Below are 26,267 nucleotides of genomic sequence, written 5' to 3' on the forward strand. Positions count from 1 at the left end.
TAAAAACTGTCTGAGACCACTATAGTCACCTTTATGAAAGCAAAAGCCCTTCCCTTTTACCCTTGATGGTAGTTCTTTAAGTAAATTCCACATCAGTACACTATGATCACTCTCACCCAGTGGTTCCTTTATCTGCAAATTCTTAATGCATTAATAAATGCTGATAATCAGATCAAGAGTATTACTCCCTCTGGTTGCCTCTCGAACATGTTGCTATAGAAAGCAGCCATCCAATAAATCCACAAAAGTCTTGCTGGTGTGTGAGTGACCAACCCACAAAATCCAATCAATATATGGAAAGTTAAATTCCCCCATTAGAAGACATTCTGATTTACTGGCCCACTCTATTATTCTGCACAATTGCTCATTGTACTCATCAGATTCATTAGAATTATAACACACACTACTCTCATTTTCCCTTTCCCAGTGCTTAAGTCACACCACACTGATTCAACATCTCACTGTCCACCAATGTCAATTGGATGACCTTCCTTAGATTTTATATATTTCTTAACTAACAACATAACCCTTCCTCCCTTTCTATCCACAACATACTCCCCAAATTCCAATTCTGCATTCCTTTAATCTATATATACTATGTCTCTGATATCTCAACAATATCCGCCTTTGATGTCTTGACCAGCACTTCAAACTCATCAAATTTATTAACTGTACTTCTAGCATTATGTACATGCAAGTATTAGCATTAGCATTAGTAGAGGCACACGATGTAAGAAAGTAAGCTTACGCAGCATCAGCCAAAAAAACCCTCCAATTTCACCTCTCCATTCGTTCCAAATACCGGTCCAGCTCAGCCTTAAATTTACTTAGGCTATCAACTTCCACAACAAAAGATGGAAGTCTGTTCCACCAATCAACCACCCGTTGGCTAAAGGCAAACTTCCACACATCTGTCCTACAACTGTCTTTCCTCAATTTGAATTTATGCCCTCTCAAGTGATTATTCTGAGGAAGAGGAAGAATCCCATCAGCACTGAGCATGCTCAAACCATTCAAGGCTTTATAAACCTCAATCAGATCACCTCGCAGGTGCCTAGTCTCCAAACACTGTAATCTGCAAAATTTAAGCCTTTCTTCATAAGAGCAACCCTTTGTTCCATTCATTAATCTTGTTGCCCTTCTCTGTACTCATTCCAACAGCTCTACATCCTTCTTAAAACGAGGCCTCCAGACCTGTATACAGTACTCAAGGTGTGGCCTGACCATTGCCTTATACAAGGGGATAATCACCTCGTTATCCCTGCTAGAAAAAGTAGCCTGATATACCATCATCAATATCATTTATAAATACAGAAAACAACAATGGACCCAACACTGAACCAGAGGGCCTCCACTAATAACATTAGTCCATGAAGAGCAGTGTCCATTGATTACCACTCTGTCTTCTCCCACTCTACCATCTCTTTATCCATAGCAGCAATTTGCCTCCAATGCCACACTGCTCCATTTTGTGCAGCAGTCTTCCATGTAAAAAATCTAAATATATGATATCAAAGTTATTCCCTGCATCCAGTTGCTTTGTGACAATATTTTTGGATCATAGTATCCAATCAAATTGGTCAGACAAGACTTCCCCTTAATAAACCCATACATGCACCTGTTCCTATTCTTAGTTACCCTAACAAAGCCCATGTGTTTACTTGTTTCACTATGACTACCAGCAGTCCAGGAAATCCCCAGAAAATTGCTCTCCAGGCTGCTGATTATTCCAATAGCAGTGCAAGAATCACTTTTGCTTCTGCCTGCGGCCACTGTTAATCTTTTAGTCTATGAATCCCACTAAGATAGCAGTTTTCTCACCAACCTAACACTGCCTTGATAGCATCAGCAAGTAATGCTAGAAAAAAATTCTATCCCATGAGCCTTGCACAATCTCTCCAGGGCTGAATTGATTCACAAGGCTCTCATCATATAGCCCCTCCTATTGTGTCTGGGCAGAATTGCAGACACTATCAAATTCAACCCTACCTCAACTTTTTTTCAAAATTGACCTGTACTTGTTAATTAAATCTGCAGTTCTCTTACTCTTCAGGTCATTAATGCCAACGAGTACAACAACATCACCCTTTATGCACTTAAATGATGATATCTGCTCTACATCATCAACCTTTGCCACAGCAGACATACTCCTGGTCCTTTTCCACTTATCCTTTTTGCATAATATATTCCCCATCTCTCTGACAATAGAGTCACCAACAATAACTAGTTCTTGTGGGACCATAGCATTCTGCCTCTGTGTTGCCTGCTGCACAGAAGTGGGCTCTGGCATTGAGTTGGGCAGCTGAGAGCTTGATGGGCCCCTCATATTAATTTCTTTGAGGGCATCTATCCTACACCTCAAACTCTCATAGACGCCCATCAAAACGCTGAGTTGATGCCTAATTTGTTGGCACTCTAGGCACCTAGCGCGCACGCACGCACACGCACACACACGCACACTAAGACATCCTCCTTGGCTAGATCATGTCCCATTCCAGAAATGTCAGCAAACATTTCATATTTTGCACATTTTCTGAGACTGTGATACGTTGGAGAACTGCCCCCTTCATTTCTTCCCCGACCCTCACACTCCTGCTACTCTGTGACCTTTGTTTCACAGCTCTAGTGTGGGTCATGTTTTCTTAACACATAACAAGAAAACACAAATTTTGCAAAAGCCTGAAATTAAACTTTTTTTTTTCTCCCCAATCATGGCAGTGCCATTCATTTGAAGAGATATGCATCTGATTCCTAAAATCCTCTCCAACTGAGGCTATAGTTAGCAGATCTCAGGTGGAGCAATTAAGATTTTTTCCCACAAGTTAATTCTGGATTTAATTTTTCAGCTCATACAACATACAAATCTGCCTATAAATGCCCATTTATTGGCAGTTTTTGAGTCAAATTCATTATAAGTTGAAATTTTTTCCTGTGTGCGAGTATACAATGAGGAACTCATTTTTTCCTACTCTTAGGAAAACACACACAAAGAATGCTTAATATATATTTAAAAAAATCACTGTTGGAAATCAAAGTCCAGAGTAATCTTATCAATAGCATGAGAAACAATTCTAGCCAATTATTATACTTGACTTTACAATGGACCTTTCTGAAGAAATTTATATTAGGATGAGAAAAGGAATACAGCAAATTAAAATAAAAATTTATACTTACTTGGATAATTATAATAAAATAAAGTAACTAAACTGAAAATTTATTCTTACCACTAAGAACCTGTTGAACCGCTTCAAAGCAAATTTTCCTATATGAAGTTGAACTACTCTGGGAATGGTAAAGCAGGACATAAAAAAATGTGCTAAACCTACAAGCTGACAGCAAAGAGAATGCTGTTTATTTTCTGGTACCTGCACAAATTATTGCATCTATTGTAAAATATCATTTTGTAAAGTACATCAGGTATGTCAAAAGAATATAAAAACATCATAATTAAATCAAAAAACAATATAAAAAACACACACAAAAAATGAGGTGTACTTTTTTAAAATGAAAGATAAAATCCTACTACCATCTAATATGCTTAAAATGCACATAGTTGTAAAATGAAATATAAAAATGGCTGAATTTTCACCTTACATCTCCCTTAGAAGGCTATTGCTTTGGCGAGTCACCCGATACTTTTTCCCACTACTGTACTATATGTAGTAAAGAACTCAACACTGTGTACATTGCCATTCTTCTTCTTTCCCCCACTTGAGAACACGACTCTTTTGCGCCACACCAGGTAAGACCAGGAATTGCAATCCTATCCCATTTTTATTAGTTGGATCACTGCACACCAAGCTATCTTTACTTGATCAGATGTTGACTAACTTGGTGGATGGAATATGCAGAAAACGAAGAGAAATTAGATAACCTTCATCGAAGAAGGAGTAATGACAATTAAAAATAGCCTTTAAGGTGCAATCTGAATCTTATAGCTGCAGAGTCGATTGTTGTCAGTGTCAAAGGCTTAAGTTTTGCAAATTACAGTGTCTGCAGACTAGGCACCTGCGAGACGATCTGATTAAAGTGTATAAGGCCTTGAATGGTTGATGGGATTCTTCCTCTTGCTCGGAATAATCACCTGAGAGGGCATAAATTTGTATTGAGGAGGGACGGTTGTAGGATGGTTGTGCGGAAGTTTGCCTTTGGCCAGCGGGTGGTTGATTGCTGGAACAAACTTCCATCTGTTGTTGTGGAAGTTGATGGCTTGAACAGATTCAAGGCAGAACTGGACAGACATTTGGAGCAGGTGGGTGAGTGAAATGAGAAGGTAGTGTGCGTGTTTTTTTTTTTTTTTTGGCTGATGCTATATAAGCTTGCTTTCTTGCATCATGTGCCCTTGCTAATGCTAATTCTAATAGTTCCTTATGCAAGGAATCGGACTTCCAAGTCCAGCGGCTACCCGCTGAGAAGTCTGGAATTTTCACCCCGTGCAGATATGAGATTCATTTTCTCATCGATGAAATTCCTTTTGGCTGTATTTTGTCCCCAAATACCAGTCCCTGGGAATTAATCACCCACTAAAATGAGCATTCTGGCCAACAGGAGCATAGTAATAGTGTAAAGAGGGAGACCAATATATTCAGATGAGAGAGAAGGGACCAGGACTCTTTTTCCTGACCGATCACCTACCCAAAGACTTCCTTGCGAAAGCTACCAGAAGAGGTAGTAGAAAGAGAGAAGTGCAGGCATTGAAGCAGTTTACGGCTGGACCAAGGCAGGAAATTTACTGGTAACTCCCATATATTCTCACCCTAACTTTATAACACAGAAGCTGAAATATGAATGAGAACATCAGGCATCCATAACTTTCTCTTAACTTGATAAAGTCTAATAAGAAGCATACCTCCTCGTTAGGAACACTTACTGATGTAGTATTACTGATACAACACCTTATTAATTAGAGTGCAACACAAATATGAATCCATTAGTATTAATGTAATTTCTTAAAATTAGACTGTTACATATTGAGTCCGTACAGTACATGCACCTATACACTTGAACTGAAAGATGAGTGTTGGACCCCAGAGTATCAACAGTTCCAACTGAAGACTACAAGAAGAACGCCAACATATTTGCAGACATGTACCATTAGCCTTAGGTGTATAATATATCATTTTCTCTGCTTTAGTAGGAGAGATGTGCCTTTTATATGTTAGAAGTGAATAAATTATGTTTTGTTTAAGTATCTCTGCCTCTGACCTATTCTCTTGCTACACATTAACCTTAGTAAAAGATCTATAGTAAAGAGAGCATGGGCTTGGCACATCCAGGGTCCTGAGCTGGATATCATCATTCTTCTCTTTCTTGGTGATTCCTTTTTACTTCTGTCAATCTCTCTCTCTCAGGGTAATAACTCGGGAATTTTTTTTTTGGCTGGTGCAGCATAAGCCTCGGGCTTCCTTGCACCATATGGCTAAAAATAATAAGTCTATTAGTTAGGGGCACTCCGAGATCTGACTATAATATAGGCACACTTATAGCAGGATTTCAGGGTGATTAAGTCACAACGCAAGACCCAAGTCGCAAATTCTCCTTATCAGAATGTTGAGAAGGATTTCAGGACATAAGAGGTCAAATGTCCAACTATAAAACCTAGGTATGTAGGTATTTTCTGGAACATCTTTAACTAAGATTTAGTAATAACCAAATCAGCTCTGGAACCCAGGCAGTGCACAATGCATTTTAGGTAATTCTGATAGTTAAAGGCTTACCCCTGCATAACACTATGTCCAGATTACAACCTGCATTACAGAAATCTGAATACACTCTAGGTGTTGGGTGGCATCTTAGTCTATTCTGTATAGCATTATAATAATGATAATAATAACAGGTACAGTGCAAACTATTACAGTAAAACCTGGACAAGAAGTTTCCCTGCTACTAGGTTTAGTTTTTTAATTACCAATTTCAACTCTATATATTGCAACATATAATTTTCCCACATAGGAAGTTTCCCGGGTAACAAGCTTTCTCGCATAAAAAGTACATGATAAAGAATACACGGTGCATTATTATAATGACATTTTCCCACTGAACATTTTTTAAATCTAGAAATTCTTTATTTTTATATAAAATAAACATAAAACAATATAAATATTTTGGTAATCAAAGAAGTTAGTGCACAGCATCATTTTAGTTCATAGTAAACCACCGAAGTAGGTGAAACGGCATTGTTGTTTACATCTCATATTGTGAATGCCTTCACAATGAGTTGCCTTGATATTGCACTACCTACAATATGCAATGCTTCACCAATGCAGAAGACTAACGTTCACCTGCAGATTAACATTAGTCTTCTGCATTAGTCTTCACCAATGCAGAAGACTAATGTTAATCTGCAGGTGAAGTGTTGCATATTCAAGAATCCACTGTCGAAAGTAGTTCAATATTAGGGCAACTCGTGAAGGCATTCACAATATGAATTGTGAATGCTTTCACAGACTAAATGATTAGCAGTAGCCACAGACAGAGGTGAAATTGATCCTTGCATTGCTTCTATTAGAATGGAGGGAGAGGAGCTGGGGTTTTCAGGGAATAGTTGGGAGTCATCATGGAACAAACAAATAAATACATATTATGTGTGTAACTAAGATTAAAAACAGGTGCATGCAGCGCCGGCTTAAAGTACAATTGATTGATTGATTGATTGGTTGGTTGGTCCCCCCCCCCCGAATAGGATGCCAAAATTTAGGCGGTGCAAAATGTCCTGAAAATTCACTGATTTCCTGTAAATATAAAGTTGAAGAGAGTGCACCAAAAAATCTCACACAGGGCGCCGAAAGACCTGGGACCGCTTCTGAGTGCATGTATACTTGCATGTACACCAATGCTAGGAGTATAATAAATAAATTTTATGAACTTAAAGTGTTGGTCAAGACATCAAAGGCAGATGTTATTGGGATATCAGAGATGTGGTGTCACACAGATATAAGCAGCGCTGAATTGGAATTTGGGGAGTACAATGTGTACAGGATGGACAGGCAGGATAGGAAGGGAGGAAAAATTATGTTGATAGTTAAGAAAAGTAAAATCTAAGGAATTGCATCCAGTTGATGTAGATGGTAAGTGAGATGTTGAGTCAGTTTGGTGTGACATAAGCATTGGGAAAGCAAAAATGAGAGTAGGAGTGTGTTATAGGCCTAATGGCTTTCATGAGTACAACGAACAACTGTACAGAGAAATAGAGTGGGCCAGTAAATCAGACTGTCTAATGATGGGGGATTTTAACTACCCAGATATTGACTAGAATTTGTGGGTTGGTCACTTGCAACACTAGCAATACTTTTGTGGATTTACTGGATGATTGTTTTCTTCAGCAACGTGTTAGAGAGGCAACAAGAAAGTTGTTGTTGTTGTTTGGTTTTTAGGAGCATTAGCAACTAAGGCCATATTGCTCCGGGATATGCGGTGGTCATTCCCTGACCTTTCCGCATCCTCCGTATTTGGTGGTGACGGGCTCGAACCCCGGTCTAATCAAGAAGCGTGTGCTACGCACTGCTGCTCCTTCCCACCTGGCTACGGAGGCGCCTCAACAAGAAAGAAAGAAAGAGAGAGAGAGAGAGAGAGAGAGAGAGAGAGAGAGAGAGAGAGAGAGAGAGAAATAATATTGATCTGATTATCAGTAGTGTTATTCATGCATCACAGTGTACTGATGTGGGATTTACTTAAAGACGTAACCTACCATCAGGGGTAAAGGGAAGGGTTTTTGCTTTCGTAGAGGTGACTACATTGGTCTCAGACAGTTTTTAAATTATGTGGGATCAACTGTTGATGTTACTAACAGTGAATTCTAAATGAGAAGCTTTCAGGAACTTAATCTTGGAGGTTACTAGGCTTTTCATACCAACTAAGAAATACTGTTCAAGATTTAGGCCTAAATGGAGGTCAGATGAATTAATGAGGCTTGTGGCAAAAATCCATGGGATGCATATAAATTATCAGGCGAAGCCTATGGCAGATATAAGCTAGTCTGTAATCAAGTCAAAAAGGAGGTTATGCAAGCGAAGGCAGATTATGAGAAATCTTTGACAAACGATGCAAAGAAAAACAGTAAAGACTTCTTTACTTATGTTAACTCTAGAAGGAAGAATGAATCAGATTGGTCCACTTGATATCGATGGTTCAAGTGTTGATGACACTGCTCAAATAGCTGACAATCTCAATGAGTATTGCGCATCTACACTCACACAAGGAGTTATTAAGGAAGGAATACTCCAGAAGTTTATCAAACTGTAACAGGGTGCTTAATAATTTTATAATAACTGAGAGCAAAATGGAAGAGAAATTGATGAAGTTAAACATAAGAAAGGCACCCAGGGTGGGTGGGATCTATCCAGTTATATTAAAGGTAGCAGCAAAGGTAGTAAGCAAACCTTTAGACATAATTATGAGAGAGTCCTTGGATTCAGGGGAAAATCCCCATGGACTGAAAATGTGAAAATATATTGCCAATTCACAAAGAGGGATCTAAGGGTGACACAAATAATTACAGATCATTTAGTTTAACTTCTATTCCAGGGGAAAATAATGGAGTCGCTGGTTAAAGATGTATTGCAGGATCATCTAAACAAGATTGCAGTAATAATTCAGACACAGCATGGATTTGTTAAGGGAAGCTCTTGTCTGACAAATTTAATTGGATACTATGATGTGGTTACAAAAGAACTGGATGCAAAAAATAATTTTGATATCATATACTTGGATTTCAGGAAAGCTTTTGACACTGTTGCACACAGAAGACTACTGTACAAATTAGAGCAGTATGGCATTAAAGGCAAGTTGCTGCTATGGATAAAGGGATGGTTGAGAGGGAGAAGACAGAGAGTGGTAATCAATGGACACTGCTCTTCATGGACTAATGTTATTAGTGGAGTTCCCCAGGGTTCGGTGTTGGGCCCACTGTAGTTTTGTATATTTATCAATGATATTGATGAAGGTATATCAGGCTTAATGTCAAAGTTTGCAGATGATACAAAGCTCAGCAGGGCTGTTAATGACAGTAATGGCAGTGTGCTACTTCAACATGATCTAGAAAAGTTGGGCAGATAGGCTGAGAAGTGGCAACTGAAGTTTAACATTGACAAATGGAAAGTACTGCATATGGGTAGAAGTAGCGCCAGAGTAGCATTCCAACTCTGTGGTACTACACTTAGGGTGGTAGAAAATGAAAAAGACCTGGGAGTAATTGTGCAGTCAGACATGATGTTTTCTGAGCAGTGCAGACAGGCTGCCAGAACAGGTATGCCACTTACCAATGATATACAGGCATTTTGCTAGTAGGGAAAAGGAGGTGTTATCCCTTTGTGTAAGGCAATGATCAGGCCACACCTTGAGTACTGTGTACAGGTCTGGAGCCTCATTTTAGGAAGGATGTAGAGTTGCTTGAGCAAGTACGAGAAGGACAACAAGATTGTGTATAAGATGTATAAGGCCTTGAATGGGTTGAGCAGGCTCAATTCTGATAGGATTCTTCTTCTTGCTCAGATTACGAACCTGAGGGCACATAAATTCAAATTTAGGGAAGTCAGTTATAGAATAGATGTGTGGAAATTTGCCTTTAACCAGCAGGTTGTTGTTTGCTGGAACAAACTTCCACCTGTTGTTGTGGAAGTTGATAGCTTAAATAAATTCAAGGAGGGTCTTGACAAACGTTTAGAGGGACTGGATGTGTGAAATGGTGTTTTTTGTTTTTTTTTTTTTTTTGGCTGATGCTACATAAGCTTGCTTTCTTGCATCATATGCCTCTACTAATGCTAATGTTGAGATATAATAAAAACTATGCCATTTCACCTACTTCGGTGACTTACTACGAACTAAAATGATGGTATGCACTAACTTGTTTGATTAGTGAAGGTTTGTAGTCAGAGGCTTTCAGTGTAAAACCTTTTTAGTATAAAAATTTTTGTATAACAGAAGTGACATATCTTATTGTTTTCACATATCCATAATGGGATATGTCGATCACGACATATCCATCTAATGGGTGTGAATAGTTCTGAATTACTTAGTGGATTGTTGCTCTGCCTTACTGTAACTGTGACCTTTTAAGGTAATTTTGAAACTGCAAAGGAGCTCATTCTTCCAACTTAGTAATAAATTTAATGAACAGAAAGTTAAGCAATTAGAAATTCTCAGTTTAATGAAACAGTCTCAAAAAAATGTTTCCCATAGGCAGAGTAAAATATTTATGCTTTATGTGTATCTTTTCATTTTTATTTGTGCAGTTAATATTTCATACTCTCAGGTCATTTTCCCTTCTAAGAAGCTTTCCCTTGTAAGAAGGTCTAAACTTCCACTCCCTTGGAAAACTTCTTATCTAGGTACTATTGTGTATGAATATATAATAGTCTGCATTGTTCTTGAATATATGTGAATGTCTGCTCAAGATCTGATTCTCAAGCTTTGCTTCTATAAAGAAAAATCATACATCAATTAAATGGTCTTGACAAAGAACAGAGTTCATAATATTAACTTAAAAAAATAAGTGGTCGAGGCTACCATGTGTGGCTGCTGAAAATTTGAAGTCTTGAAAATGGATAAATCCTTGGAAAACTAATTTTTTTTAAATTAATTACCACATTAAATTGTGTTTAATAAATAGTTTTAATTGTTTTAATCAAATGTCTAAGTCAATTCTTAATCTATTCTCTAAATGTGTTAGTTATCTCCACCTGGGTTTGCCTTTCTGTGATTTAATAAAATAAACAAATAGCAACACATACCTCAGACTATAGTGTGTAGCCAACATTTCTGTAATATACTTTACTCTTATTTCTTCCTGTATTTAATTCAATAATAATTGAAATATAACATGTATTTCATGTTTCTGCTGTGATTAATATACCAGGTACATTCAAATATACCTTATAAGGTATATAAGGTAATATACCTTATACATTCAAAAATTTCTCAGAATTTTACTATAAAAGTCAGAGTGAACGGTTGGGCTTAATAACCTAATCACCTCCAATGTACCTTTCTTCCTTCTGCACGCACGCACACACACACACAAATACTTGCTCCATCACTCTTCCCAAGCTTTGAAACATTCTTTAAAATCATGTGTTTTTAATGTGCATAGCTGCTCTGGCATTTTCTTTGATATCATCCAGTGTACAAAATGATGAACTTGAAGATACATTTTCAGTTTAGGGAACAGCTAGAAGGCAGTTGGTGCAAGGTCAGGGATGTAGGTAAGGATGTTACGTGACTGCGATTTTTTTCCCAGCCAAGAACTGCTATCAGTGTGTAACTGGATGAATTGTCATGGTTAAGAATACAGTGATCCTTCCATTTTTGAGGCAATTTTCACCTCCCATTCTTACACAAACATGTCAAAATGTCAACATAATAAGCAGTAGTTATGCTTCTCCCCTAATCACAAATTTGTCACAAATGCTCTCATCATCAAAAAAAAATGATTGGCATATCTTTGATGTTGGATTTTGTTGCACAAGATTTCTTGTGCTGTGGGGGCATTGTATGCCATTCAAATGATTTAACTTTAGTCTCGGCATCATAGGCAAATACCCAGTAACCACTTGTCTTAGGAAGCTTGGATCCTGCATAAATTTTTCAAAGAAATCATTGATGCCTTTCCTAAAGTGTATTTGATCATCCAACAGAAAGCTTGGAACAACTTGGCACATGTGTGATGCAAACTTAAATCTTGCATCAGAATTATACTGAGCCTGACTTTCAACAGTCCATCTTTATGAGCAATCTCAACAACAGTCATTTGCTATCATTTTGCATGAGTTCCTTAACTTTCGTGGCATTTTTGTCATTTCATGAAGCTGAAGAACATCCACTGCAAGGTTCATCATCCAGTGTTTCTTGTCTATTTTTAAACTGACTAAACCACTCAAACTGCTGTTTTCTTCAAAACATCTCCTTAAACTTTCTGTAATGATTGCAGTGTCTGTGTAGCGCTTTACCTAAGTTTCACAATCAATCAGTTTGTGGCATACAAGTGAAGGGGTCGAGCCAGTTCCCATCTAGCATGCATATGCACCAAGGTCAACACCCCACCGAAACCTTACAGATATATGTATAGTACAACCCATTTAAAATACCAGGATGAGATTTCAGGAACTTTTTAAATGTACTACATAATAGTAAAATAACAATAATTCATGATTTGTATATTTAGTTAACTGATAACAAAAAAGATCCCCTCAAGTTACACACACCCAAACTTAGACCATTTCTTTTCTGTGCATCCACTATTCATTCATCCAATGCACGTACGGCTGCAAATAATGTCCAGTGCTTCAACTACAATATAAGATATATGGATATGTATAAAAAAAAAAAAAAAAAGAAAGAAAGAAAGAAAAAAATAATAACTGCAAATTTCTATTGATGCGATTCTAATGAAATTTGGGATAGCTAAACAAAATAAAGAAATTTTTCTAAAATAAATAAAAAATTTTGTGAAAATCCATCCACTGGTAGTCATTACAAGCAGTTATTAAATGCAGATAGACATACACAGCAAATACAATAGGCACTTTAAGCATATGCTAATACACTTAAAAAGTCATTTAGCATCTAAAAAAATATAGTGGAAATGTTCAGAGCTAAAAAATGATTCACAGTCTGTTTGTGTGATCCCCCCCCCTCTATCATATGCAGTATCAAGGTTAAAACTAGCTCTTATATGAAAAGTTAGAAAGAGAAAAAGAAAGGCTAAACAGCTTCCTCACCAAGAAACAACCCATTCCTCTCTGTCACTTCTCCACCAATGTTAGCAACCTTTTATTTGCCTGCTGCTTCTGAAATGCCTGTGAGTAATCTATATAATACTCATTTAAGTGAGGATAACATTAAAAAAAAATAAAATAAAATATTCGGCATCATTACTGTCTTCATCTATATGAATGCATTATTTTCACTTTGTCTTTATATTTCATAACAATAAAGATGTTTATATGTAAAGTATTACATCATTATTGTTTATTTTAAAATGCATATTGTTCACTTGTTATAAATACTGTGAAGAAAAAAATTAGCTAAAATAAGATAATTATCTGAATGAAATAATCTGTAGACAAATTCTCATGCCAGAAATTAAGATTATTTTATTTTATTATTATTTTTTTATTTTTTTGAATTAGCTAAAATGAATAACTCAAGATTCCAAGTGCAGTAATAAAAATTGATTACTGAATCCAAAGGCAATTTCAAATGGCATCTGAGAAGTGAATATCAGTAAACTCGGAATCAACATTAAAGTGCGCCATCATTAGAAATAAGCACTCAGGAATCCATTCAGGAATGATAGTTCAGATTAGGAAGCAGTCACCCATCCCATAGATGGGTTACTATTCAAAAAAAAAAATTAAACCAGAACAAGGAATAGCAAGATTCGTATAATACTGAAGTATACAGTATTCATTTAATCATTGGCCAATAATTTTTAATGTATAATACATTCTTGGTGTTCTTGATTTTTCTATCGACAGACTGACAGATCAAAAAAGATTAAAAGATCTGGGAAAATAACCTGTGAGGGTGAAGTGGTCTTGTCCCTTTTTTTCTGGAAAGTTCTGAGTTCAACTCCCATGTGACCAAGAGAATTTCTTTAAGGCTTTTTGCTCAAACCTGTAATTAGTGTCTCAGGCAGATGTAGTTATGTGGGTTTCATAACATAAGGGCAGCTAAAAACAAAATATGTTGGCCTAGGGTCATTCATGCATTAAGAATCAGGTAATTCCCATTTAGAATGTGCTGATGTTACCAACAGCACATTCTAAATGGAAAGCATTTAGGGAAGTAATTGTTGAAACTACTAGGCTTTACATACCAACTACAAAATACCATTCCGTACTTAAACATAAATGGATATTAGATGAACTGATGTGACTTGTGGCACAGAAGAAAAATGCATGGAATGCATATAAAATGCATTCCATAGAAAAATGCATGGAATGCATATTATCAGCTGATTAGCATTAGTAGAGGCATACGATGCAAGAAAGCAAGCTTACGCAGCATCAGCCAAAAAAAAAAAAAAAAAACCCCTTCCACTTCACCCCTCCATTCATTCAAAATACATGTCCAGCTCAGCCTCTAATTTATTTAGGCTATTAGTTGCCACAACGAAGGATGGAAGCCTGTTCTACCAATCAACTACTAAAGGCTAAAGGCAAATTTCCACACATCTATTATACAACTATCTTTCCTCAATTTGAAACTGTGCCCCTTCAGGTTCTTAGTCTGAGCAAAACAAAGAATCCCATCAGCATTCAGCTTGCTCAACCCATTCAAGGTCTTATACACCTCAATCAGATCACCTCACAGGTGCCTACTCTCAGGTGCTGCAATTTACAGAACTTAAGCCTTTCTTGGTAAGAGCACCCCTTTGTTCCCCTCACTAATCTTGTTGCTCTTCTTTGTATTCGTTCTAGCAACTCTACATCATTCCTAAAATGAGGCCTCCAGACCTGCACACAGTACTCTAGGTGTGGCCTGACCATTACCTTGTATAACAGGATTATCACCTCCCTGTCTCTGCTAGCAAAATTCCTATATATCATTGACAAGACTTCATGACCTGCCCTGGCAGCCAGTTTGCACTGCTCAGGGAACTTCATATTTGGCTTCACAATTAACCCCAGATCTTTTTCACTTTCCTGAATGTAGTACCACCCAGTTGGTACTTTTCACTTCGGTTATTGCTACCCTATTGCTACCCATATGCAGTACTTTGCATTTGTCAATGTTAAACTGTTGGCACTTATCAAGCCATTTTCTCAACTTATCTAGATCCAGTTGGAGTAGCATACTGTCATTAACAACCCTGTCAATCTGAAAACTTGGACATTAAACCTGATATACCTTCATCAATATCATTGATAAATATGCAAAACAACAATGGGCCCAACACCGAACCCTGGGGAACTCCACTAATAACATTTGTCCACAAAGAGCAGTGTCCATTGATTACCACTCTCTGTTGTCACCCACTCAACCATCCCTTTATCCATTGTAGCAGCTTACCCTTGATGCCTTATCTCTCCAATTTGTACAGCAGTCTTCCACGTGCAACAGTATCAAAAGCTTTGCTGAAATCCAAGTATATGATATCAAAATTATTTTTGGCATTCAGTTCCTTTGTGACCACATCATAGTAACCAATCAAATTGGTCAGACAACACCTCCCTTTGACAAATCCATGCTGTGTCTTAACTATTACTGCAATCTTGTCTAGCTGATACTGCAATGCTTCTTTAACCAGTAATTCCATTACTTACCCTGGAACAGAAGTTAAACTAACAGGTCTGTAGTTACTTGTGTCACCTTTTGAACCTCCTTTGTGAATTGGTGATAAATTTGTACACCTCCAGTCCATGGGACTTTCCCTGAGTCCAAGGAAGCTCTCATAATTATGCCTAAGGGTTTGCTTACTTCCTTTGCTGCCTCCTTTAATATAACTGGATAGATCCCGTCCACCCGAAAGTGCCTTCCTTAGGTTTAACTTCAACTTTTTCTCCTCCACTTTGCTCTCAGTTATTACAAAATCACTTAGCTCCCTGTTAGCATTAGCAAAGGCACACAATGCAAGAAAGCAAGCTTATATAGCGTCAGCCAAAAAAAAAAAAAAAAAACACCACCCTTATTTCACCCATCCAGTTGCTCCAAATGTTTGTCAAGTTCTGCCTTGAATCTATTGTCTTGAATCTATTGTCTATTGTCTTGAATCTATTGTCTATTGTCTTGAATCTAAGTTGATTCAACTTCTACGACAGTTGGAAGTTTGTTCCAGCAATCAACCACACGCTGGCTAAAGGTAAACTTCCACATATCTAACCTACAACCGTCTTTCCTCAATTTGAATTATGCCCTCTCAGGTGATTATTCTGAGCAGGAGGAAGAATCTCATCAGCATTGAGCATGCTCAAACCAATCAAGGCTTTATACACCTGAATCAGATCACCTCGCAATGCCTAGTCTCCAGACTGTAATTTGCAAAACTTAAGCCTTCCTTCGTAAGAGCAACTCTTTGTTCCATTCACTAATCTTGTTGCCCTTCTCTGTACTTGTTCCAAAAGCTCTACATCCTTCTTAAAATGAGGCCTCCAGACCTGTATACACAGGTCTGGAGGCCTCATACACAAGTATACAGTACTCAAGGTAGGGTCTGACCATTGCCTTATACAAGGGGATACTCAACTCCTTATCACTGCTACAAAAATTCTTGTATATCATTGACAAGACACCATGAGCTACTCTTGCAGACCATCTGAACTGCTCAGAAAACTTCATATCTGCCTGCACAATTACCCCCAAGTCCTTTTCATTCTCTACCACTGTCAGCGTGGTACCACAGACTTGATAAGTTACTCTGAGATTACTGATTCCCATATGTAGTACTTGACATTTGTCAATGTTTAACTTCATTTGCCACCTCTAAGACCATCTGCTCAACTTTTCTAGATCCTGTTGCAGCAGTGTACTGTCATTAGCATCACAAACAACTCTGCCAACCTTTGTATCGCCTGCAAACTTGGACATTAACGATTAATATACCATCATCAATATCATTTATAAATACAGAAAAGAACAATGGACCCAACACTGAACTCTGGACTCCACTAATGACATTAGTCCACGATGAGCAGTGTCCATTGATCAACCACCCCTTTATCCATAGCAGCAATTTGCCTCCAATGCCACACTGCTCCTATTTGTGCAGTAGTCTTACATGTACAACAGTATCAAAGGCGTTTCTAAGATCCAAATATATGATATCAAAGTTATTCTTTGTATCCAGTTCCTTTGTGACTACATCATAGTATCCAATCAAATTAGTCAGACAAGACTCCCCATAACAAACCCATGCTGTGTCCGGGCTATAACTGAAGTCTTGTCTAGATGATCCTGAAATGCTTCTTTAACCAGTGCCTCCATTAATTTCCCTGGAACAGAAGTTAAACTAACAGGTCTGTAATTACCTGTGTCTCCCTTTAATCCTCCTTTGTGGATTGGGGTCACATTTGCACATCTCCAGTCCATGGGTACCTCTCATAATTATGACTTCGGAAGTAAGCAAACTAGGGTTTGCTTACTTCCTTTGCTGCCTCCTTTAATATAACTGGATAGATTCCATCCACCCCAGGTGCCTTTCTTGTGTTTATCTTCAACAATTTCTCCTCCACTTTCTCTCAGTTATTACAAGGTTATCTAGCTTACTGCCAGAGTTGAATACACCTCTGGCATTCCCCTCGCTGAACAACTCCTCATGTGTGAATGTCAATGCAAAATATTCATTTAGTTTGTTAGCTACCTGAGCAGGATCATCAACAGTTGAACCATCAATATCAAGTGGACCAATCTGATTCATCCCCTTCCTTCTAGAGTTTAAATAAGTAAAGAACTCTTTGCTGTTTTTCTTTGCATCCCTTGCCAAAGATTTCTTGTAATCTGCCTTCGCCTGCTTAACCTCCTTTGTAACTTGGTTACAGATCAACTTATATCTATCATAGGCTTCTGTGTCACGTGTTAATTTATATGTATCCCATGCATTTTTCTTCTCTGTCACATGTCTAATTAGTTCATCTGATATCCATTTAGGCCTAAATCTTGAACAATATTTCTTTGTTGGTATAAAAAGCCTAAGTTGGTATATTAGGCATATAGCTTCCAAGATTAATTCTTTGAATGCTTCCCATTTTGAATTTGCTGTTGGTAACATCATCAGTTGGTTCCACCGTATGGAATTTAAATACTCTCTCAGACCACCGTAATCACCTTTTAGAAAGCAAAAACCCTTCCCTTTACCCTTGATGGTAGTTACCTCTTTGAGTAAATCCCACTTCGGCACACTGTGATCACTGCCACCTTGTGGTTCCTTTATCTGCAGATTTTTGATGCATGAAGAATCATTACTGATAATCAGATCAAGAGTATTACTCCCTCTAGCTGACCCCCAAACTTGCTGCTGTAGAAATCAATCATCCAATAAATCCACAAAAGCCTTACTAGCGTGTGAGTGACAAACCCACAAATTCCAGTCAATATCCGGGAAATTAAAATCCCCCATTATAAAGATTTCTCGTAATCTGCCTTCGCCTGCCTAAACTCCTTTGTGACTTGATTACAGACTAGTTTATACCTGAAATAGGCTTCTGTGTCTCCTGATACTTTATATGCATCCCATACCTTCTTCTTCTCTGCCACTAGCCTCATTAATTCATCTGACATCTATTTAGGCCTAAACCTTGAAGAGTATTTCTTAGTTGGAATGAAAAGCTTAGTAGCCTCGAAAATTAAGTCCCTGAAGGCTACCCATTTAGAATTCACTGTTGGTAACATCATCAGTTGATCCCACTGTACAGAATTTAAAAACTGTCTGAGACCTCTATAGTCACCTTTACGAAAGCAAAAGCTCTTTCCTTTAGCCTTGATGGTAGTTACATCTTTAAATAATTCCAACATCAATACATTGTGATCACTGTCACCCAGTGGTTCCTTTTTTTGCAGATTTTTAATGCTTGAAGAATCACTACTGATAATCAGATCAAGAGTATTACTCGCTCTGGTTGCCTCTCGAACATGTTGCTGTAGAAAACAGTCATCCAATAAATCCACAAAATTCTTGCTAGTGTGCGAGTGACCAAGTTTCCAGATATTGACTGCAACCACAAGTTCCAGTCAATATCTGGAAACCTGGACAGTATTTCTTAGTTGGAATGAAAAGCTTAGTAGCCTCGAAAATTAAGTCCCTGAAGGCTACCCATTTAGAATTCACTGTTGGTAACATCATCAGTTGATCCCACTTTCTTGTGCATTTCTCTGCACAACTGCTCATTATACTCATCAGATTCATTAGGCTTATAACACAAACTACTCTCATTTTTCCTTTCCAAGTGCTTATTTCACACCAAACACTGCATTGTCCACCTTTCCAAGTGCTTATTTCAGACTCAACACTGCATCGTCCACCAGCATCGATTGGATGCACTTCCTTAGATTTTATGTGTTTCTTAACTAACAGCATAACCACTCCTCCCTTCCTATCCTGTCTATCCTTCCTATACACATTGTACTTCCCAAATTCAAACTCTGCACTGCCTCTATCTGTGTGACACCACGTCTCTGATATCCCAACAAAATCTGCCTTTGATGTCTTGACTAGCACTTCAAACTCATCAAATTTATTAACTATACTCCTAGCATTGATGTACATGCAAGTATACATGCACATGTTCCTGCTCCTAGCCACCCTAACACAGCCCATGTATTTACTTGTTCCACTATGACTCCCAGAAGTCCTGAAATCTCCATTACTTTGCTTTCCAGTCTGCTGCCCATTCTAATAGAAGCAGTGCAAGAATCACTTTTAACTCTGCCAGCAGTTACTGTTAACTGTTTAGTCTGTGTATCCCCCCCTATGCTAGCAGTTTTCCGACCCACCTAACACTGCCTCGATAGCATCAGCAAATATTCTTGCACCCTTTCTATTTAAGTGTATCCCATCTCTGTAGAAGCAGTCTCTCCTGTCAATAAGCACAGACTGGGCTGAAAAAAATTCTACCCGTGAGCCTTGCACAATCTTTCCAGGGCTGAATTGATCGACAAGGCAAGGGAGTTGTAGCAAGGGAGATTGTAGCAAGGTTTATTGCAGCAAGGGAGTAACCCCTGTTTAAGAATCTACTGGTTAATATTTGTATTTCTGAGCCCAAAGCAGATTCCGTCGTTGAATATTTATAAACATTGAGAAATTGATTAAAGATAATCAATCTTTTGTAGGTGAACACGTGATAGCTGTTATTATGCAGAAGCATACCGGTATTTGTAGGTTTACAATAGATGTTAAATTGGATTTTATTCGAGTCCCAAGTATGTGTGGAATTTAGAATATTTAATGACTTAATATCCATATTCTCCCTTTCCAATGTAAATTTGAGTCTAGAATAAATATTATTAAATGAATGTAAAATGTCTTGGATATTGCTACTATCAGTAATAACTAGAACATTGTCTAAATACCTCCCATAGTATGTGATATGGGGTAGAAAAGGCATCAAATGTATATGCTGAATAGTTGAAAGATAGATCTCCGATATTAAGCTGCTCAGGCTCAATCCCACTGGCAAACCAAAAATTTGTTTGTATACTTTGTCTCCAAAGGTGATATAGTTGGCTTCAACTAAGAGTTTAATTAAGAGAAAAATGTTGTTAATAGGAAGTTTCATACAATTAATCGGTATCGAGTTATTATTTAACATATCCCAAAGAATATATAATGTGTATTCAATGTTTACATTCGTATATAACGAGGTAATATCTAGCAAGAATAAATTATCGTTATCGTTAAGTCTACAGTCCTTAAGGTTATTAAATAATGTATGTATCATAGTTCTTAATCCCAAATTGTATCACCTGTCTAAAGTGTTTTATAATGCTATATACATGTGTGGCCAAGGATAAAAATGCAGAGTTTCTGTAGGAAACAATAGGCCGAATAGGAAATCAGGTCTTATGTAATTTTAACTGACCGAAAAGTGAGAAATACTGTATGCTCTGGCCTTCAATTCCTTTAACTAAGCCATAGTAATGTAGTCATTTTTTCGATACGGGGGTTAACGTTTTATTGTATTGATTGACCAAATTGGTAAATAGTGCCGGGTCTACTTCAAGATAAGCGGAGGTATCTGATACAACCGACTCTAACTTATTAATATAATCAGGTTTATCGAGTATTACCACAATATCTCCTTTATCAGCTCTCTGAATAATGTCTTTATTTTCCCAAAGCTCACATAAAGCTTAACTGTCGTGTGTATTCAATTTAGGAAGTCGCGTTCCTTTTATGTTATTCACCACTTGGTTAACTTGTTGAATAAACAAAATTTTTTGTGAAACATTACGAAGTCCAAATTCAATATCAATTAAACAATGTTTTTTTAGGGAGTTTTTGAGGTGGTAAATTATAATTTAATTCTTTGGATAAAAGTGAAATCTGGTCTTGCGACAGCATATACAAGGAAAGATTTGTAACCTGTTGATATGTCGGTTCATTGAATGTTGGGCAAGGGAGTGCTTGCAAACTGGCTGAAGTATTCTGTGGTAGACCATTGTATGCAGGGGGGCATCAGCCAACTTATATGAATTTGGAAGCAAGCTCGCAACAATGTATTTTAACTTGTATGAACGTGTCTTGACACTCCTGATAATGTATTCAATTTGTTAACATGTCTGTTTTTTATTTCTGAGGCCTGTGCTTCACATTGCAAATCTATGTAGGTCTTCAATACAGACCAATCATTAGGATGCAGATAATTTTTTAATTTGTTGAGACGTTTCCTAACTTGGAAAAGGTATTTTTGTTTATCAGAATACCGAGATCTTAAGTTTACCTATATTACGTGATGTGGCAAGCGCTAGTTGCTTAAAGCCCAAAATTTTATGATTTAAATTGACCCTGGCAAACTTCGGAATGATGTTGTTTTGAAGGCAATATTTTAGAAAAGAAATATGGTAACTCTGGGCTGAGTATCTTAGCATTAATCTAATGTAATTTTGCACCAAGATGTTCAAAAAATCTCCCATAATTGTGTGTATCGATAGGTTACACCTGGAGAAAAAGAAAGTGAATGAAATGGTCAATAAGAGTTTAAAAATGAATTTAATAGTATGAACCAGAGCTATAATGCTCAATATGTTCTATATTGATATCGATATTTGTAAAATAAGAGAAGCTTACCTCAATATGATATGTAGAACACTTCTGTATGATACTCTCCAGAAATTAAAACAAAAACAATTAAAAATTAAGCAAAAAAATTAATTTAACAAAAAATTTGCAAAACGATTTTCCTTCCCGAAGCTGACAATGCTTTTCGATTGTATCTTGTGATCACAGGAATGAAAATTATCGAATAGGGGCAAGCATGAAACTTAAATAAGGATTATTTGCCTTCGAGCATGCGCATAAAAGACTATGAATCGGAGTTTAGATAAGACCGGCAAACATTAATAGAATTCTCATGTAATTTAATTTTGACAGTTTCTGCAATTTTGGCCACTAAATATTTTGGCCTCGTTAAATAAAAAAGTATACTTTTCATTAACGGCATGAAAGGCTAATTCTGATGCTGCTGAACAAGAAGCACGAACCCAGAATGCCTCATGTGTGAATGTAGATGCAAAATACTCATTCAGTTTGTCAGCTTTCTGAGCAGGATCATCAACAGTTGAATCACCAACATCAAGTGAACCAATCTGATTCATCCCCTTCCTTCTAGAGTTTGCATAAGTAAAGAATTCTTTGTTGTTTTTCTTTGCATCCTTTGCCAAGGATTTCTCATAATCAGCCTTTGCTTGCCTAACCTCCTTTGTGACTTGATTACAGCCTAGCTTTTATCTGCCATAGACTTCTGTGTCACCTGATAATTTATATGCATCCCACACATTTTTCTTCTCTGCCACGAGCCTCATTAGTTTATCTGACATCCATTTAGGTCTATATCTTGAACAGTATATTTTCAGTTAAACAAAAATATATATTAATTGAAACATTAGTAGTTTTGTTATAATATTAAAATAAAAAATTACAATTTAAGTTATTTCTTATAGATTTTAAAAGCACTGAATGGATATGCAAAATTCACTAAATGCTTGTGCTTTTAAGTGCTTTTGATGGTCTCACTGAAGGGTTTAAACAAAACCCAATGCAGAAAACTAGTAAACAATAGCTGATTGTAATAGTGTTATTCTTGGAGGGTTTAAACAAAACCCAATGCAGAAAACTAGTAAACAATAGCTGATTGTAATAGTGTTATTCTTGGAAATTTTTGTTGCTGCAGCAACTACTCAGGTCACAGTTCATCACTTCATATGATATTCCAATTGAATGTAATTTGTCACACATCATGTTTATATAACTGCATCCAGCTAAGGTAAAGAAAGCCAACACGAAAACCACGGCAAACTTCGAGAAAACTTACAGGACAAATTGGTTTCTCGCTACCGCAGTTTCTCCTTGCATTCTTGGTAAACAGATGGTATGTGTTATCGGTAGTGGCAATAGAAGTCGATAACGATTGATTGGTTTTTTTCTAATTATTAAAAGTAGATTATTGGAGTTCACAAGTGTTTTTTTTTTTTTTTGCTGAAATTTACTTATGGGTACACCCTCCAGACTGCCTCAGTCTTAGAGTGTTAGGTGCCTCCGTAGCCAGGTGGGAAGGAGCAGCAGTGCGTAGCACACGCTTCTTGATTAGACCGGGGTTCGAGCCCGTCACCACCAAATACGGAAGATGCGGAAAGGTCAAGGAATGACCACCACATATCCTGGAGCAATATGGCCTTAGTTGCTAATGCTCCAAAAAACCAAATAGACAGTATAAACAGTCTTAGAGTGTTTATATTCTCCCCCTTCCCACTGTTTTAAAATAGGAAAACAAAACTTCTACAGATGGTGCGTGTTATCAGTAGTGGCAATAGAAGTCATTTTTCCTATTTTAAAACAGCGGGAAGGGGGGATAAACATCCTAAGACTGGGACAGTCTGAAGCGTGTACCCATAAGTAAATTTCAGCTGTGAAGGCATTACACTCATGAACTCCAATAATCTTATTTTAATAATGAGAAAAAACTAATCAATACATGATTATTGAATTCTACTGCCACTACCGATAACACGCACCGTCTGTTTACAGAAAATGCAGGGAGAAATTGCGGTAGCAGGAAACCAGTTTTTCTGGTATGTTTCCTGAAGTTTGCCGTGGTTCTCGTCTTGGCTTTCTTTACCTTCACTGTACATCCACAGGAGATCTGCACAGTTCAGAGGCTTGAATTAATTCATAGGAAGGACTATTCCCTCTAACTGAGACTGGCTACCCTCATCCCAAATTTAAGTGGTTTTTAGTTCCAGTGATATCTAATAGAATCAAACCCTCTCCACATGTGAGATACAAGGTGGCCAAGTCATTATACTGTCAGAGAGGATTATGTAATAGCATGTAACACTGAAAGAAATTTCAAGATATAAAATCTGAAATATCAACCTGTTATAACTTAATATACTGTAAGATTTAAGGATACAAAATGAGTTATTTAATTTTTGCTATCAATTGATAACTATTAAACTATTATTTGATACTTATTATTATTATTTACTATGAAAAATATACAATGTAAAGCAAATTTACAATGTCTCATTTGTTTTTACAAAAGCCTTGACTGGCTAAAATGCATACATCCTCCTACATAATGGCTGTATTAGGATTTTGATTAATGAACAGATTTTAATAATAATAATAATACTATAATTCTGTGCACAATTCCTGCACAAAGAATTCTGCTTAAATCATTTTAACAATAAAATTTATTTAATAATGAAAAAATGTTTTTACCTGTGATGGATAAAAGTACAGTATAGCATCTTTTGGATCATCACTTTCAGTTTTACAATAAGTCATATCATAAACAAAGAAGATCTGCATATCAATTCTGTAAAAAAAAAAAAAAAAAAAATCTATAATGAATTTAGTATTATTACTATTATTACAGAATCTGTGGTAAAAACAATTGGTATTATCAGTACACTGGGTGCAATGGTAGGCTAAAGGACATCAACACAATCCATGAAAATACATTCATTCAGATATAAATAGGGTGGGAGGTGATGATATAACATCAGAGTTCAAGTATTAATATAGGTAAATGATGCAAGAAAGCAAGCTGATATAGCAGTAGCAAAATATAATAATAATGAAATAAAATAAAAGATAAAAACATTACACATCACCTCTCCATCCCCCCCAATAATTTATCTAATTTTGCTTTAAATTTATTCAATCTAATCTCCAATAGAAGTTTGTTCCAACAATAAAGTACCTTATGGCTGAAAGAAAATTTCTGCAATCTATACTGCAACCAATCTTCCTCAATTTAAATTTATGCTTCTCATGTGCATTGCCTGAGCTTGAGTGAGGATGCTATCAACATTTAGCTTACTAAATCCATTAAAAGCCTTAACCTTCTTAACCTCAATAAGATCTCTTTGCAGGTTTCAATATGCTGAAATTTTCAGAACTAAAGTCTTTCTTTGTAAGAGTAGCCTTTGTTGCAAACACTAATCTCATTGCCCTTCTCTGACCCATTCAACAGATCCCCACCCTTTCTAAAATGAGGCTTGCAGAACTGTATGAGTACTCAGTGTGGCCTTACCATTACCTCATACAGTGGAATAATTACATCCTTATCCCTGCTACAAAGTATCATTGACAAAACCCCATGCACTGTCCCTAGCAACTGGTCTACAATGAACTGAAAACTTCATGTCTGATTGCACAATTATTTCAGGTCTTTTTCATTCTCTACTACCTTGAGTGTGGTACTTCATTGGTATGTTATTGTGGGATTAGTGATACCAATATCCATATTGTGGGATTAATGATACCCATATGCAGTAACTTACATTTGTCAATGTTAAGCTTCAATAGCCATCCGCCTACTTTTTACTACACTGATTACTCTCATTAACCACCCTGCAAACTTTTATATCAGCTGCAAATTTACACAGTAAGCATGGTATACTATCATCAATATCATTAATAAATACTAAAACCAAGAAAAGGCCCAACATTGAATCCTGAGAGACTCCACTTATAACATCAGTCAAAGAAGGGCAGTACCCACTGCTTCTGTCACTCAACCATCCTTTTATCCATAGCACTAACACAGTGGTATGAAAAATCTAAGTATATGGCATCCAGTTCCTTTGCTACCATGTCAGAGTATCCAATCAGATTGGATAGACAAGGCCCTTAACAAATTCATGCTGTGATTTTTATATAACTGCATTCCTGTCTATTTGGTCCTGGATTACTTCTTTAACCATGACTCCATTATTTTCCCTAAAACAGAAGTGAAGTTTATAGGTCTATAATTACTCACTTCACCCTTTATTGCTCCTTTGTGAATTAGGAGACATTAGCACCTCTCTAATCCATAAGGACCTCCCCTGAATCCAAGAGTGCTTTCATAATTATGGCTAAAGGTTTGCTTACTTCTTTTGCTGCTGCTTTTAATTTAATTGGATAGACCCATCAGCCCAAGTACCTTATTATTCAATAATTTCTCTTCCACTTTCTTCTTAGTTATCACAAATTCATTTTGCTTCCGGTTATAACTTAGATTACTTCTGGTAGCCCCATCTCTAAAAACTTCTTTGCAGGTGACTACAGATACAAAATATTTATGTAGCTTGTCAACAACCTAAAAAAAGATCATCAGTTCATCATCAGC

The 26,267-nt window shown here is 36.9% G+C and overlaps 1 protein-coding gene across 4 annotated transcripts in view; it reads right to left on the reverse strand.

Annotated features, from left to right (window-relative positions):
• The window catches only part of HPS4 (Hermansky-Pudlak syndrome 4 protein), a 264,255-nt gene extending 239,794 nt beyond the window's left edge, over nt 1-24,461 (reverse strand). For 2 of the 4 annotated variants that reach the window (XM_090384360.1, XM_090384353.1), the window contains exons 1-2: nt 24,371-24,461; nt 3,225-3,365 (exon numbers count right to left, since the gene is read on the reverse strand). In XM_090384360.1, the coding sequence (XP_090240486.1) occupies nt 3,225-3,365; nt 24,371-24,460 (231 nt within the window). In that variant the 5' untranslated portion in view covers nt 24,461. Of the gene's footprint in view, nt 1-3,224; nt 3,384-24,370 lie in introns of all 4 variants that reach the window. The other 2 variants (XM_090384365.1, XM_090384371.1) reach the window with 2 other exon arrangements.
• Between the last annotated feature and the right edge of the window lie 1,806 nt (nt 24,462-26,267).

This window comes from Mastigoproctus giganteus, chromosome 1, assembly GCF_048544385.1.
Source record: "Mastigoproctus giganteus isolate SK-2022 chromosome 1, ASM4854438v1, whole genome shotgun sequence".
Classification (NCBI taxonomy): domain Eukaryota; kingdom Metazoa; phylum Arthropoda; class Arachnida; order Uropygi; family Thelyphonidae; genus Mastigoproctus; species Mastigoproctus giganteus.